This window comes from Pipistrellus kuhlii, unplaced genomic scaffold (assembly GCF_014108245.1).
Source record: "Pipistrellus kuhlii isolate mPipKuh1 unplaced genomic scaffold, mPipKuh1.p scaffold_m20_p_22, whole genome shotgun sequence".
Lineage (NCBI taxonomy): Eukaryota > Metazoa > Chordata > Mammalia > Chiroptera > Vespertilionidae > Pipistrellus > Pipistrellus kuhlii.
Genome location: NW_023425521.1, coordinates 498,712 through 512,665, shown reverse-complemented (window position 1 = coordinate 512,665; position 13,954 = coordinate 498,712). Strand labels below are relative to the sequence as shown.

At 59.5% G+C, this 13,954-nt stretch overlaps 1 protein-coding gene and 1 long non-coding RNA gene across 3 annotated transcripts in view; one reads left to right on the top strand and one right to left on the bottom strand.

Annotated features, from left to right (window-relative positions):
* Positions 1–13,954, top strand: part of HOXB3 (homeobox B3) — a 55,292-nt gene that overhangs the window by 38,565 nt on the left and 2,773 nt on the right. Inside the window, exons 1-3 of one of the 2 annotated variants that reach the window (XM_036450999.2) lie at positions 1,830–1,868; positions 9,796–9,883; positions 12,821–13,418. In XM_036450999.2, the coding sequence (XP_036306892.1) occupies positions 12,980–13,418 (439 nt within the window). In that variant the 5' untranslated portion in view covers positions 1,830–1,868; positions 9,796–9,883; positions 12,821–12,979. Of the gene's footprint in view, positions 1–1,829; positions 1,869–9,795; positions 9,884–12,820; positions 13,419–13,954 lie in introns of those variants that run through there. The other variant, XM_045586067.1, reaches the window with a different exon arrangement.
* On the bottom strand, positions 11,742–12,393 carry LOC118726356. The gene is made up of 2 exons (XR_004990281.2): positions 12,147–12,393; positions 11,742–11,950 (listed from the first exon to the last, which is right to left on the bottom strand). It is a non-coding gene; the product is annotated as an uncharacterized LOC118726356 (long non-coding RNA).

Below are 13,954 nucleotides of genomic sequence, written 5' to 3'. Positions count from 1 at the left end.
CTGTGCACACACACGCTCTGTCTGCTTTTGTGCTTGCTGGTCAGGGGACGAGGTGTAAGGCGTTTGATGGAAGGGGGTTTCAGGAAAGCTGCCGATTCCGTGTTCTCCCCAGACTGGTGCCCACTTTCTCCATATAATGATCCTGTTCTCCCCCGGCCTGGGAGAAGCCAGGCTGCCCCTGCTTTAGTGACCAGAGGAGTTGGACAGGAAGATGGGGAGAGGGGGTGAAGGAAAGAGGGGCCCAGAGAGAGGATGGGCAGGAGAACCCCTTTCTGAGGTGGGAAGTCAAGGCAGAACGCAAGGGGAGGGTGACAGGAAGAGTGGAGACAAAGGCCAGTCTGAGAGGCAGCGGGCTGTCCTGGAAGAAGAACCCCACAACCAGGATGAAAACACACACACACACACATATGCACACACTCTCCTCCAATCTAAGTGAGAAGAAGGGAAATGAAAAGGAAACCACTTCCCTTGCCCCCGTCTCTGGAGGAGAGAATGTCTCCTTGACAAAGGGTAGGTTTTCCCTGCAGGTGAGAGAGCCCCCCCCCCCCCCCCCCCCTGAGAGGGGCAGCCCAGGAAGGCAGCCCAGAAGTGCTTTCTGGAGATGCTCCTCCATCCTCCCCACGATCCATTCAGATTTCCTTAACACACACTGAGAGGCAGAGCATGAGAAGACAAAGGGGCGGTGAGAGAGGGCCGGAGGCCAGAGCTGGTTACTACATGGGGGTGCAGGGCAGAGAGACAGAGAGAGCGCACCAGTGAGCCCAAACCCCGGAAACCCCTGAGGGGGCAGGCGCAGAGGGGAGAGGGCTGTGGGGTGTGGAAGCTTTGCTAGGCTCCCGGCTTTCTTTGCAGACAGCGGCCCAGAGCGGAGGCCGTCGGGGAGGATGGGTCCCCGGAGCGGGCCCTCTGGGCGGCTCCCTCAGGGGGAGGCTGCTGGCAGGAGGGAGTGTCAGGAAATGGCCAAGATGCCTGGGGCACTTCCATCTCCTCCCTGCCAGCATCATGAGTAACCTGATGGCTGGCCTGGCCCCGGAACAGAATTCCACTTGGAGCACTTTCTCTCCCACCCGGACCTGGGTTCTTTCTCCGGCTTCTTTGCCCTCCCAGGTAGGGTCCGGGTCTGGCCGCCTCCTCTCCTCCGGGGAAGGGGAGAAGCTGATCTTCCAGAACTTTCCCTTTCCCCTCCAACCCACATCCCTGCGCAGGAACCTGCGGCCTGAGCAAACGGAAGCCACCTTCACTGGTCTCTTTCCTCCCCCCCCCCCCCCCATCTTTCAGGAAAGAAAAGGGAAAAGGGAAGGGAAGTTCCCACCCGCCCAGCAGCCTTAGAGACTCCGGGGACCTGGAAAAGGCAAACCATTCCGCCTCTCCGGGCCCTCTCCCCCCCCTCGCCCTGCTCTGCTCCCTCCACGGAGCCCCCATCCCGCCGGTCCTGCCCGGAGCTCCCTCCCCGCCCTCCCCGCGGCCGGACATATGGAACCCATTTCGCTGGTGACATTGAAGGGCCGCCCGCGCCCGCCTTCCCTTCCGCCATGGCGCCCCCGCCCCCCGCGCCCCCCGCCAGTCGCGGCGCCCCTGCCCGGCCACCGGCCGCTCCCCGAGCCCCGAGCCCCGAGCCCCGAGCGCAGCGCCCGGCGCGGGGACCGGCGTCTCCGGAGAGGGGCGCCCCCGGCCCGCGGCCCCGGAGGCCGGACAAAGCGGGGGGCGGAGGCGGGGCGGGGTGCGGGCCGGCTTCCCGGCCTCTCCCCGCGGCCGCCCGCCCGGCCCGGGGCCGCCCCGTGGGAAGGACCGGGATGCGGCCGGCCGAGCCCCGGCGGGGGCCCAGGGACCCGAGCCCGGCCGGCGGCGCCCCGGCGGGGGGCGCCCAGGTAAGTGGGGTGCGGGGTGCGGGGCCCGGGGCGGGGGGCAGAGCGGAGGGAGCCCCCGGCCCGGCCTTTCTCCTGGGTCCGCACCGAGGCCGGATCCAACCCGCGGGAGGCAAAGATGAGGGCCCCTTAGGCGGGTAGGGGCTGTGGGGGTCGAGGGGACCCCGTGTGCGGGGCAGAGCGGAGGAATGCGGGTGCCTGTGGGGTGTGCACAGGGTCGGGGTTCGGGGTGGGGAGCTCTCCCCCGCAGGAAGGGTGCTGGAGGCAGTGGGGGGCTTTCCAGGGGGCGAGGGGCATCTGCCAGGGAGGGGCAAGCCGCCTGGGCCCGGCTCCGGCGCGCCCAGCCCAGCTGCCACCGGGCCCAGCCTCTTGGCACCTTGCGGCTGTTTGAAGCCCGGACTACAGGGGCTGCCCAGGCCGGGTGTTAAGCGGAGAAGGTAGGCGCGGGGGTGATTTATGGCCGCAGAGGAGCTGTGTTTACTCCCCGCCTGCTTGGGAAACCAAAAACCAAACAGAGCGGAGGGGGGCGGCCCCTCTCCCGGAGCAGGAGGCAGGCAATGCCAGGTGGATGCTCTGGGCCGTATTTCCTCAGATGCGGGCGGTGGTGGGAGCTCCCCTGGAGGCACAGAATGGGGTAGGGGGTCCGTGCGAGGGATGGGGAGAGTGTGCACGCATGCACACGTGTAGGTGTGTTCGTGTATATGCCAGGTCTCGGGTTGGGGTTTGTGGGCGCAGCACTGCTTTGTGAGTGGGCACCCAGGGAGCTGGGAGGGAGGCGGGGTGTGCTCTGGTCTGGTCCTCTGGGCGGGGGCAGCTCTGCTCACACTGGGCTGCCCGCTCCCTGGCCGTGGGGCTCTGTTCGGTTCCGCCTGGGGTTCCTCAGGCCACATGAGCCCAGTCCACTTGGCCTGGCCCCCGGCCCCTCTGTGTCATCTGCCCACACGCCACCTGATAGTCACTTTGAACCTTTAGCTTTGCTGTGGGAGACCCAGGAAGCAGTGAGCAGAGCTGTGTGAGGAGGGGGTGGGGGGAGAGGAGGAAAAGGCCTGGGGTAGCAGGGGAGGGAGGTCAGTGGTTTGAAGCTGGGCCTTGGCAGGCTTGGGTTCCGCCATTGCTGCTCAGATTCCCCTGAAGTGGCTGCTTGAGGGAGGGGGGGGGGCAAGGGAGCACAAAGGGGAACCGAGCAGGAGGGTGGGGGGCGGGGAGAAATATATTTTTGACCCCCGGATCTTTGTTTCCGCAGGCCAACCGGTGGCTCTTTGCATTTCTGTCCAGACACCCCAGCTTTGCCTGGAAATTGTTTTGCATTAAATTTTCTCAGCCGCAGAATTATCTTTCCTCGCCTCCAGCTAAACTTGCATTTTTCCACCAGACACTTGGGTCCTGCACCAATGAAATCTGAGAGGAAGCGGCTGGGCCCTAAGTGGCCGTAATTTAATTGATTTTATCATAAATCATCAACTTGATGAAGAACCCGAGGTTTCAGTGAAGTAAATTGATATTAATGGGAGTTTCTTGAAATGCAAACTCGCTGTATTGCCGGATTGTTGGGGGCATCTTGAGCTGGGGAGGTGGATGAGTCGGATCCCAGGAGCGGGGAGCCTGGACCCGGAGCCCAGCACAGCGTCAGGGGGTCGGGAAAGCGAGCCGCAGAGGCAGCTGCAGGCAGGCTGATTTCTAGGGGGTGGGGGCAGGTAGGGAAGGAGCAGTCTGACTCGGTAAATCCTGCTGGCCGTCTTGGGAATGCTGGTCCCCAATTGGGGGGGGGGGGCAGCTGGAAAGCTGGGCTGGTAGGTGTGTGGGCAGAGTTGGGGGTCGGGTGAGAAGGCCAGGCTGGTACAATGGGTGCATTGAATTCTGGTTAAAAATTGCCAGGCCCAAGCCTTCCTCCTCCAATTATACAAATTAATTATTTACCGCTGAGGTTCCTGTGTTCAAAATCAGCACTTTTGAGTTGGTGATGGAGGTGGAGGACAACCCCCCACCTACACACACACAAGCAGCGAAGCAGTAAACGCCAGTGCAGAGTCTCTGTGGGGCCAGAAGGACGGAGCTGGAGTTGGTGTTGGGCAGTAGAGGTGTAAGCCTTCAAATCCCCAAAGGAAATTTCCTGTCTTATTGTCTGAACTTAGCCTATTGTTACTGCTTAGTGTTGGTGCTCACTTTTGAGAGAAACACAAACTCTCAGACCAGAAAGGGCCTCAGAAGATCATGGAGCCCGCCCCTCCCCTCCACACACAGGCGCTGGCTTTACAGACCGGTATGCTGAGGCCTCACACAGCCAATCTGGAATTTAAGCCTCCTGACTTCCATGCCTATTCCAAGGGTGACTTGTCACTCAAGTCACTTCCCTGGTCTCAGTTTCTGGGTCTGTAACAATGACAGGCATGGACAGGACGACCCCCCCCCAAGTTTTCCCAGGTCTGGCCTTGAGTAGCTTTCTACTGCTTGGGAACATCTCCCCTGCACACAGAAGCTGCTGCAGGCTTATTTGCAATGTACAGGGGTTCTCGCCCATCGGGAGCAGGGGGTGGGGACTCAGACTGGCTCTAGGAAGCCCACTGGAATCTGGACCGTTCCTCCTCCTGACGATTAGAGGAGAAGCTCAGGCCTCGGAGAGCAGTGGGAGCAGAAGGCAGTGGAGAGGGGCTCGCTGGCTGGATTGGGCTGGAATTGGCATTTGGAAGGGGCGCTCAGGGAGGAGGGCTCAACCTCACAGAGCAAGGCACTCTCCCCAGGTGCCCCCGGAGGCTGGAGTTGTTCAGAATGCAGCTCTTACAGTCCCTTCTGCCCAGCCAGGGACTGAATTGTGGTTTTAGAGTTTAGATTCTATGGTGGCAGCCTACCCCACCCGCAGCTTCACCCGGATCCCCTGGTCTTCAGACCCTCTCTTCCTAGGAGAGGGCAAATGTGGTGCCATAGCACTCTACCAGATCTGCCAGGGCAGCCGGGATAGGTCTGCAAGGTGGGTGACCCCCACCCCCCACCAATTCTTGCTCTCATTTTCCATCTCTTTTCCCAAACTGGGAGAAAATAAAATTCAAGAGGGGTGGGAGTTCCTCAGAAGTTTAATGGTTATGAGAAGAGAGATTTCTTGTAGGAGCAGAGATATGAGGAGGCCAGACAGACAGGTGGCGGGGGGCCGCTCCACAGACTGCCTTGGGAAGTGTGATCAGGGATATGAGTTGTGCTGGAGGAAGTGGGGAGAGATGGGAAACAACCTCATCTGAGAGAGAGAGAGAGAGAGAGAGAGAGAGAGAGAGAGAGAGAGAGAGAGAGAGAGAGAGAGAGAGAGAGAGGAAGGAGAGCTGGCAGGTCCAGACTCTGGCCCTATCCCATTCGACTTTGGAGTTTTATATTTGGAGGCAATTCAGAAGGCCTTCAGCTGATTGGTCATTAATCCGGTGAGTTATTGTCTGTTAAACAGAGGTCACTGGGAGAGAGACATCCAATCTGTCAGGGGAGACCCGGCAGTCACTCCCTGGCCCGCGTCTCCCCCCCCCCCCTTCCTCAGCACCCCACCCCCTGCCCCGCTGTCCCAGGCTCGACCCTCTCCCTGGTGCCTTCGCCACTTTGCCCACCTTTGTCTCCACATCCGCGGGTGTGGGTTAGCTAGGCCAGGACCCAGTTTCTAGATGAGGCGGGACCCCTGATTCAGAATGGACTCCTGTGCCAGCGAGGCGCCCGCCCGCCCGCCCACCGGAACTCCCAGCTTGGCCGAGGCAGCCCCATCCGCTGCTCTCCAGTGCTTTAGGGTCGGTGGACACGGAGGAGTTTTCCCTCTTCACCCCGTCGCTTGGGGTTGGGGGAGAGTACAGCTTGGGTTTTCTCCCACCCTAGTGGCCTTTTTATCCTTTCGATCCCCGTTTCTGCTGAGCCAGGTCTATGCCAGGTCTACACCGGTCTCTGCCCCTTTGTTCCCTCCAGCTCCCGGCGGCGTCTTGGGTGGGTGGGGTGGGGTGGGGTGGGGTGGGAGGAAGGCAGGTTTGAGGATCCAGATACCAGGAGTGGTCTTCAGGAGCAATTTCCAGTTTATAATCCCAGCTTTAAAACTGTGAGGGGTATTTAGATGGAGATGGGGGTGCGTGCGTGAACTTTACAAGACTCCGCCGCTGCAGCAAAGTTGGGCAGTGAAGCTGGAAGGTGTGGGTCTGGGGACAGACAGGAACAGATCCCCAGATGCTTCGTTTGGCTCGCAGGTCCTGGAGTTTGGGGCAGGCTGAGCTGGGGGCGGCATCCTTGGTCACCCCAAGGCTGATAATCAGAAATCAGAAATCGATTTTAACTGGGCCAGCCAATTTGTGCTTTTTGAGAGGGGAATTTTCGTTTGCTCTTTGATTTTTGTGTGTGTATGCGGGGTGGGTGGGAGGGGTTCGGGGAGAGAAGCTGATAGGATTCCCAAAGGCCTGGAAGGCTGGGCCGCCGGGGACTTCTCCCGGGTGTTTAAGGTGCTCTGTGTCCCCTGGTGCTGGGCGCAGGGTAGGAGTGGGGGAGGGGAGTGCCAGTGCCAGAAGAGCGCTCTAGCTTTTCGGAAACTGAAGGAGAGAGAAAAGAATGTCTATGAAGGGGGACATTTTCTCTAATTCTTAGCTTTATTGTTAAGTTTTGCCTTTAATTATTAGATTAAAAGTCTCTGTGTCTTGATCTTTCTCTCCATTTTTTTCAATCTCTCTCTCAATACACACACACACACACACACACAGTAAGTTGTTAGGTTTCCCTGCCTTGAGTCCAGGAAGAGGTGGTTTCCTCTCCTCTCTGTAATCTAGGACTCTCTTGGCATCACCGAGGCCCCCTTCCCTTCTCTTCTCCAGACCCCCAAGTCTCCCCTCAAACCCCTCTGGAGTCTCCACCCCAAGGCCCCTGCCCACACTCCTCGCTGGCCGCCCTTTGTCCCTTGAAGTTTGAAAGGTCCCAATCCTGCATCAACGCCTCAAACAAACGAAATGGGAGCCCTCAGGGCTGCCTGTGCTCCCCCCCACACCCCCCACCCGCCCAGTCCCCATCTGGGGCAGCCGGCTAGCCAGAAATCTCGGAGAAAGGAAGCAAAAGGGCAAGAAAGAAACCAAAATGGGACCTAATTGCCTCCCAGACATTTGAGAGGGGCTCTGCTTCCCAGAATTAAGAAGTCTCGCGTCATCTCCGACCGCATTTGGGGGTGCATGTCTTCTGAACTTTCTCTCCAGGTTAGTTTTCTTGCTCCCCAGTTCTTTCTGCTCCCGCCCCAGGACACCCCATTTCTTTGTGACGCTCGAGGCAGCACAGTGAGTGGGGCTCCAGGAGGGGAACAGCTCACTGCTGCCTCTGGAAAGTGCCTGCACCCCCAGCTCAGCCCCAGGCCCTCCAGGCTCTCTCTTTATTCCTTAACGCAAAGCTTGGGAGCCACGGACAACCAGGTTTTCTCTTTTCTCTTTTTATGATGATCTTCTCTAGCAACAGCTTGGAGAGAGGGCGGGTCTGAGATACATTCTTGGCTTTTTAACTTTGGGGAGTGGGAGAAAAGACCCAAAGGTGCTGGTTCCCTTAAGCCTCTGGAAGCCTCCCTGGGCTGAGTCCCTGACCCCTCAGACCCAAAGCTACAGAGTCCCACTCGGCAGGTCTCTAACCAGGGACTAGAGAGCTCAGGACCCATTCCTTGCAGCCACATACTCAGGGAGCCATCATCACTCTCTTTGGGGGTCATGGCTGGAGCCCCCACATTGGGTCTGGCTTGGGCATTGTCTTTTCTCGATACCATTGATGAACCCAGAACAAAATGGCTCCCACCCTCTATCCTCATCTGCCCTCTCTCTCAGCCACCATCTCCCTGGGAGGCCGCAGGATCCTTGGGGATATCACAGTGAAAGCTCTGCATGCTGTTCTGTGGCCAGAGGGTAGGGAGGCCCTGGGTCCCCCATCCCTCCATTCAGCAGGGCCCCAGGAAACCTACTGCTTCCACCCAGAAAGCCTGACTTAGGGGGCTGGGAGAAGTGGGGGCCAGAGGAGCCCAGGAACCACTTCCTGTGGGAATGGAATACTTTCTCAGCCCAATGCAGAGCCTGGGAGGGAGGGACGCTCGGATACGAGGGAAGCTTTGCCAGACACAACCCCCCTCTCCTGGAAGGAAGACAATAGAAGAGCTGGAAACGGTCTCTCACCTTTGTTCTCCCAGTCCCATCTCTCCTTGGTGCATCCAGATGGGAGAAGGCAAAAGCCCAGTATCCTAACCGGGAGCTCCCAGGGCCAGGGGCTGCTTTAAGTTTTCCCAGCTGCCTTTGTAGGGGAAAAGAGAGAGGCTGCCTGCCTCCCTCCTCTTTTTCCCCCTCAGCCCAGAGTCAGCAGTTAGGCCGAGTTGCAAACCATCCTGCTCTGGGGAATGTCCGGGTGCTCTTTTTGTCTTCCCTCCACCAACGGGGCTCTCTCTTCCCCACCCCCGAGCCAAATCTGCAGACACCTACATTCCTGGCCCCGGTCTTCCTCCCACAGGCCTTCCCGCCCTCACACACAGGCCCTGCGGAAAGTTCAGCTTTCACCCTCTTCCTTCCTTCTGCCAGGAGCCATCCTCTCTCAGAGCTAAGAGAGCAGGTTTGTTCTGAAGAACAATCATGATCACAGCCACCACAGCTAGCCGCTGTCTCTCCTGCCAGGTCCCTCCACCTTGAGCCATTTTGCGAGTTCTTCTCATCTTCTTAGAAGTACAAATCCCCTTAGCACCTCTCAGCCCCCTCTGCCCGCCCAGAGGTGAGAATCCGCACAGAAACTTCTCTGGGAAGTTCTCACAGACCATGGCCAGCCCGCCCTGAGCTGAAACTAAACACAGGGTCCTCCTTTTGTCACCATCTCATCAGCCCCCCCACCCCCCGCCCCACCTCGCCCTGCAAGATGGTCTGGGTTTTTAAGATAATCACTCACCGCTTGTTGTCTGTTCTCAAAAAAAAAGGGGGGGGGGAGGGGGCTGTTTTAAAAAAAAATCTGCCCCCCCCCACCTACCAGTTGGAAACTGGGTCTGGAAACTTGTGGGGAGAGAGGAAGAATGGAGTGGGTGTGGGGGGAGGAGAAGCAGACCGGGAGGCTCAGATGGAGGGAGCGGGAGCCGGAGGGCGGGAGACCCAGCCACCAGTCCCAGAGGAGTGAAACTACTTAAAAAAAAAAAAAAAAAGTCCTCGTGTTCCAGGCAGATGAATACAGAGGGGCGCCCAGCACCCCACCCCCAGGGAGGCCGGGGCCTCTGACGAGGCTTCCCCACCGCTACTTCCATTAGCATAATGGTTTGCTCCTGGGGTGGCGAGCGCCGGGCGCACCAACTGGCTGCAGCAGCGCCTTGCCTGGCTCCCCCTGCCTCGCCTGCCGAAACCTCCATTTCAAAATGTACCTGTTCTTACAAAATGAAAAGACACACACACACACACAAATCCCAGACCTCTACCTTCTTTCCTTACCCTTTTTTGGGGGATGGGGGTGGGGGTGGGTGTAAACATCCCCTCTTCCCCCAATACCACCGTCACCTTCCCTCCTTATCAGGCATCTAAGCTCGCTCAAGGGGGAGAGGTGGTGTGTGTGTGTGTGTGTGTGTGTGTGTGTGTGAGCTGAGTGTGTGAGTGTGTGTGTGTGTGCATGTGTCTGTGTGGTTTTTTTTCCTCCCTGTGCAAAAGCAGAGGCCATTGTTACGGAGAGTAGGGCGTACCAGTCTTATAGGGCAACCGCACTGTGGCGACTTGGCCGTGGCGGAGCCCGGAGCTGGATCCCGGGCGAGCCCCGCAGCCCAAGCGCCGCTCGGTCCGCTCCGCGTCTCCCCGCGCCCCGGCCCCCGCCCCGCGCCCGCCGAGTGAATCGGAGCGGACGCCGCGGCTCCCGGCCGGCGGCCCCCGGGCGCCCCAGCCGGGGTGGCTGCGGGGAGGGGGCGCCGCCGCCGCCGCCTTAAACAGGGGTCTTTTCTCCCTTTGCCTTCAAGGAGGGGAGATTTCTCGCCTGCCGCTCGCGCTGGGGCTCGATGTGAATATATATTATGTCTGCCTGTTCTCCCCTCGTCGGTGGCTAAGGTAAGCTGGACTAAAATAGGCTATCAGTTTGTGAATGGCGGAGAGTATGTCTCAATGATTTATGGCCCATATGACTCCAATCTCGGTTCAAGAAGAGTTCACAAGCTTTAAGCTTCCTTCCACGCAGCGGCTGACTCTCTCTCTCTCTCTCTCTCCCTCCCTCCCTTCCTCCCTCCCTCTCTCTCTCTCTCTCTCCTTCTCTCCCTCCCTCTCTCCCTCTCTCTTCCTGCTTCTCTCCTTTTCTCTCCTTTTTCTTTTAGCAACCAGGTCCTGGGCAGATTTTTTTCCTCCCGATAATCAGAAGAGCCTAACCTTTTTCTCTCCCTTCCCTGTTTTTATTTTTCTCCCATTCATTTATTATTATTTTTTTTTTTTAAGTCCTGGAAGGTGGCCTATTCCCCCCCCCCAGATTCTCCCCCCCCCGTGGTGACTCCCCAGGCTCTCCCAGGGGTGTGCCCTGCCTGGTGGGGTGCTGGGGGTGGCTCCCTCCAGCCAGACCCTGGGGGGAAGCCCGGAGCCACCGGCTCCCTCCCGAGAAGCCAGATGGAGCCTGGGTTTTTCCAACATGGAGGCGAGGGGGATAGACACGTTTGGCCGGGTGTAGAGCTGGTCCCCGCCCCCCGCTTCTCCCGGATCCCCCCGATCGCGGGTCCCCCCCAGGCACCTTCCCCTCTGCTCGCCGCCCGGCCCGCCTGGCCTGGGCGCCCCGCAGCCGGGCCGGCCCGGAGCGGAGTTGCCGGCGCCTCTTAGTCCGGTTCCTCCGGCGCCCGAACTTGCCGCGCCGCCCGCGGGGCCGGGCGCTCCGCCCGGGGCGCTGGGAACCCGCCGCCGCCAGCCCGGCCGGCGTCCCGGGCTCCCGCCTCCGCGGGCGGCGGAGCTGGTGGCGGGTCTCCCGGCAGCGGCGGCGCGGACAGCCCGGCTGCGGCGGCGGCGGCCGGGGCTCAGCCCTCGCTCCCTCCCGGCCCCGGCCCCGGTCCCCGCCGGCGGCGGCGACGGCGGCTCCATGCTCGCCGACCGCGCTCCCGGCTCCTCCGCTCCCCACACTCCCCGGCCTCGGCCCTTCGGGTCTATTGCAGGGGAGCGACAGGAATTTGGGCCTCAAATTATTGCTTTATTATCCTCCTCCTCCTCCTCCTCCTTCTCATGACTGCTGTAACCATCATTTAGACTAAATAAAGCCAGGGCCCAGCCAGCCAGCCCCCTCCAACGTTTTTATTTTTATCTTATTTTATTCTCCTATCTATTAATCACAAACTCAACGGATGCCTGCTAATTAATTCCCCCTTCAGCCAGGGCGGCAGCTCCGAAGCTAATTTTGGTTGAATCATCGGAGACGAATGGTGGTAATAATAATAATCCGGGGCCTGGGTCAGCCTGGTCCATGGACTCCCGTTTTCCTGAAAGGACCTGCTGCCGGCCGGTGTGTGTATTTTCCAGGAACAAATTCTTCCGGGAAGCCAATCGGAACTCAGGGCCACCCCGGCTGGCTGTCTTGGCTGGCTGTCTTTTGAGTATAAATCTGTGCGATGAAGAAGGGGATTTATGTGTGGGAGGGACTTCCTTCACCTACACTCCTTTTCTTTTTTTTTCCTTTCCTATTTTTTAAGTTTTCTTTGGAGTTTGCCAGCTGGGCTGAGTGAGATTTAAGGATCCCAAACTCACATGTCAGGAGAGAGGGTCAGGCTGGAGGTTTTATGAAAAAAGGGGTGGGGAGGCATTGGGGAAGACAGAGGAGGGGGGGGATGAAGTCAGAAGTTTCAGAAGAAATATACAACAATCCTATGACAGCTTGAACCTTTATTTTCCCGGCACACTTTTAAAAGGCTGCATGAAAAAAAAAGATTTTATTTAAAAAAAATTTTGCCCCAAAGAACTTTAATAAACAGGGGTAAGATACCCAGCTAGAGAATAATATTGTTGTTGACTTTTTTTTTTTTTTTTTTTTTTTGCCTAGGGAATTTTTTTTTTCTCTTTTAGAAAGTCTTTTCCCATCTCTTGGTAGAAAAGTCCAGCAGTTATCCAGTTTCTTTCTTCTTCTCTTCTTCTGAAGGAGTCAAAGGGAACAAACTGTCAAGAAAAGGGTGGGAAAAATTAAGTCCCGTGAAAAAAATGAAGGAGGGAGGAGACCTGGGCCAAATGGTCACAGCACTGACCAGCCGGCCCGGGAATTGACACAATCCCGCTCCATTTGGGGGCCCCCTGGGGGCGGCTGGCCCGGTCCCGGACCTGGCTGGGCCAGGACTCAGGCTGGAGGAGGTGGTACCTGGAGCAGGGACGCGGGAAAGGCCAGGTTTCTCTGGTTCCCGAGGTGAAAAGTCTCCAGGAAGTTTCTAGATCAGGCCGTTGTTATTGTCTTGGTGAGCGGAGAGGATCCCTTCCCCAAGAAGGCTCTCTGCTCACCATGCTGCTTCCTCCTGGCTCTCTCCGAGCCGTTTTTCCTTCCGCTGAGCCTCTGCGTGGGTGAGAGAGACCTGGATGGACACGGAGGGAGGGAGACAGAGGCAGGAGGCCTGAGCTCAGGGTATTGCTGATGCTTTTAGAGTCTCCCAGTCTCCCCCCCACCCCCCCTGGAGCCCCCCTCTCCAGAGTTGGGGTGGAGGAGCTAGGGGGAGGGAGGAGGAGAGGTGAGAGGCTAGTGTGCTGGCAGGCGAGAAAGCAGGGACTTTTGCAGCAAGTCATACGATTCCATCCCTAGCCAGACCACAACGGTGTGTGCAGTCCTTATCTTTACGTGGCAATGAGAACCGGCGGGCTTTTACTTTAAAATTAAAGCGTAGAAATCAGAAAAATCCATTGCCTCAGCATCTGCTGTGAAGATGTCGGGGTTGGGGGAGAAGAAAAAAAATCTCTATTGATGTCAGCTCCCTTTTCAGTCCCTAAGATGGATTCGAGCCCCAGTCCTCTTCTCCCCCTTGTGTTTCTTCTCTCCCCCCGCAGGTCAGCCAGCGGCTCCCTCCGAACAGACCCCGGGAGGAGGGGGGCGGACAAGGGAGGGGGGGTCCGGCGCCCCACGTGACCCCCGGGGGTGCCAATGTCCGGTCGTGAGGGTCCCAGGCCCTCGCAAGTCGCCCCCCGCTGCCCGGGTCCCGCCCAGCGATGCAGAAAGCCACCTACTACGACAGCAGCGCCTCGGCCGCCCTCTTCGGAGGCTACTCCTCGTACCCCGGCAGCAATGGCTTCGGCTACGAGGGCGCCCCCCAGGCCCCGTTCCCGGCCGCCGCGCACCTGGAGGGCGACTACCAGCGCGCGGCGTGCTCGCTGCAGGCCCTGGGCGGCGCCGGCCCGCACGCCAAGGCCAAGGAGCTCAACGGCGGCAGCTGCATGAGGCCCGGCCTGGCCCCCGAGCCGCTGCCCGCCCCGCCCGGCTCGCCCCCGCCCAGCGCCGCCCCCACCAGCACCTCCAGCGGCGGCGGCGGCAAGGGCGGCCCCCCCAAAGGCGGCCCCGGCGCCAGCGCCACCCTCACCAAACAGATATTCCCCTGGATGAAAGAGTCGAGGCAAACGTCCAAGCTGAAAAGCAGCTCCCCCGGCACAGGTACCGGCTCTCTGCGCTTTTGTCCGGGGCCAGGAATGTCCCTGTTATTCTAGCACCAGCCCCGCGGCGCCCCGGCGGCGGCCCCCGAACAATATCAGGTGGAGGTGCGGCTCCCTGACCTCCCACCGCCTGGTGACCCCTGACCCCACCGACACCCTCTCCCCCCGGCCACCCTCCACCCTCCACCCAGAGATGGAGAGCTCCAGAAAGGCCGGGCGCTGGGCCTCGGCCCTCCCCAGGCCGCCGGGCCTGGAGACGCTGCTGCTGCCGGCAGACGCAGAGCCGCCCACGATTGATTATTATTAAGTATGATCACTGCGGGTATTAATCACACGCCCTGGGGCGGCCCCGGGGTCCCGGCCTGTGGGCTACGGCCGCCTCTTCGCGCCGCACACTCCCGTGTCCTGCCCACGGATGTCCTGGCTCCCCCAGGGTCCTCCTGGGCCACCCATCCTGGTCACAGGCAGGGGCAGGAAATGGGGGGGTGGTGTCTCCCCAGGCCTGGAATTAAGGATGGGGGAGAAGGGACGAGAGAG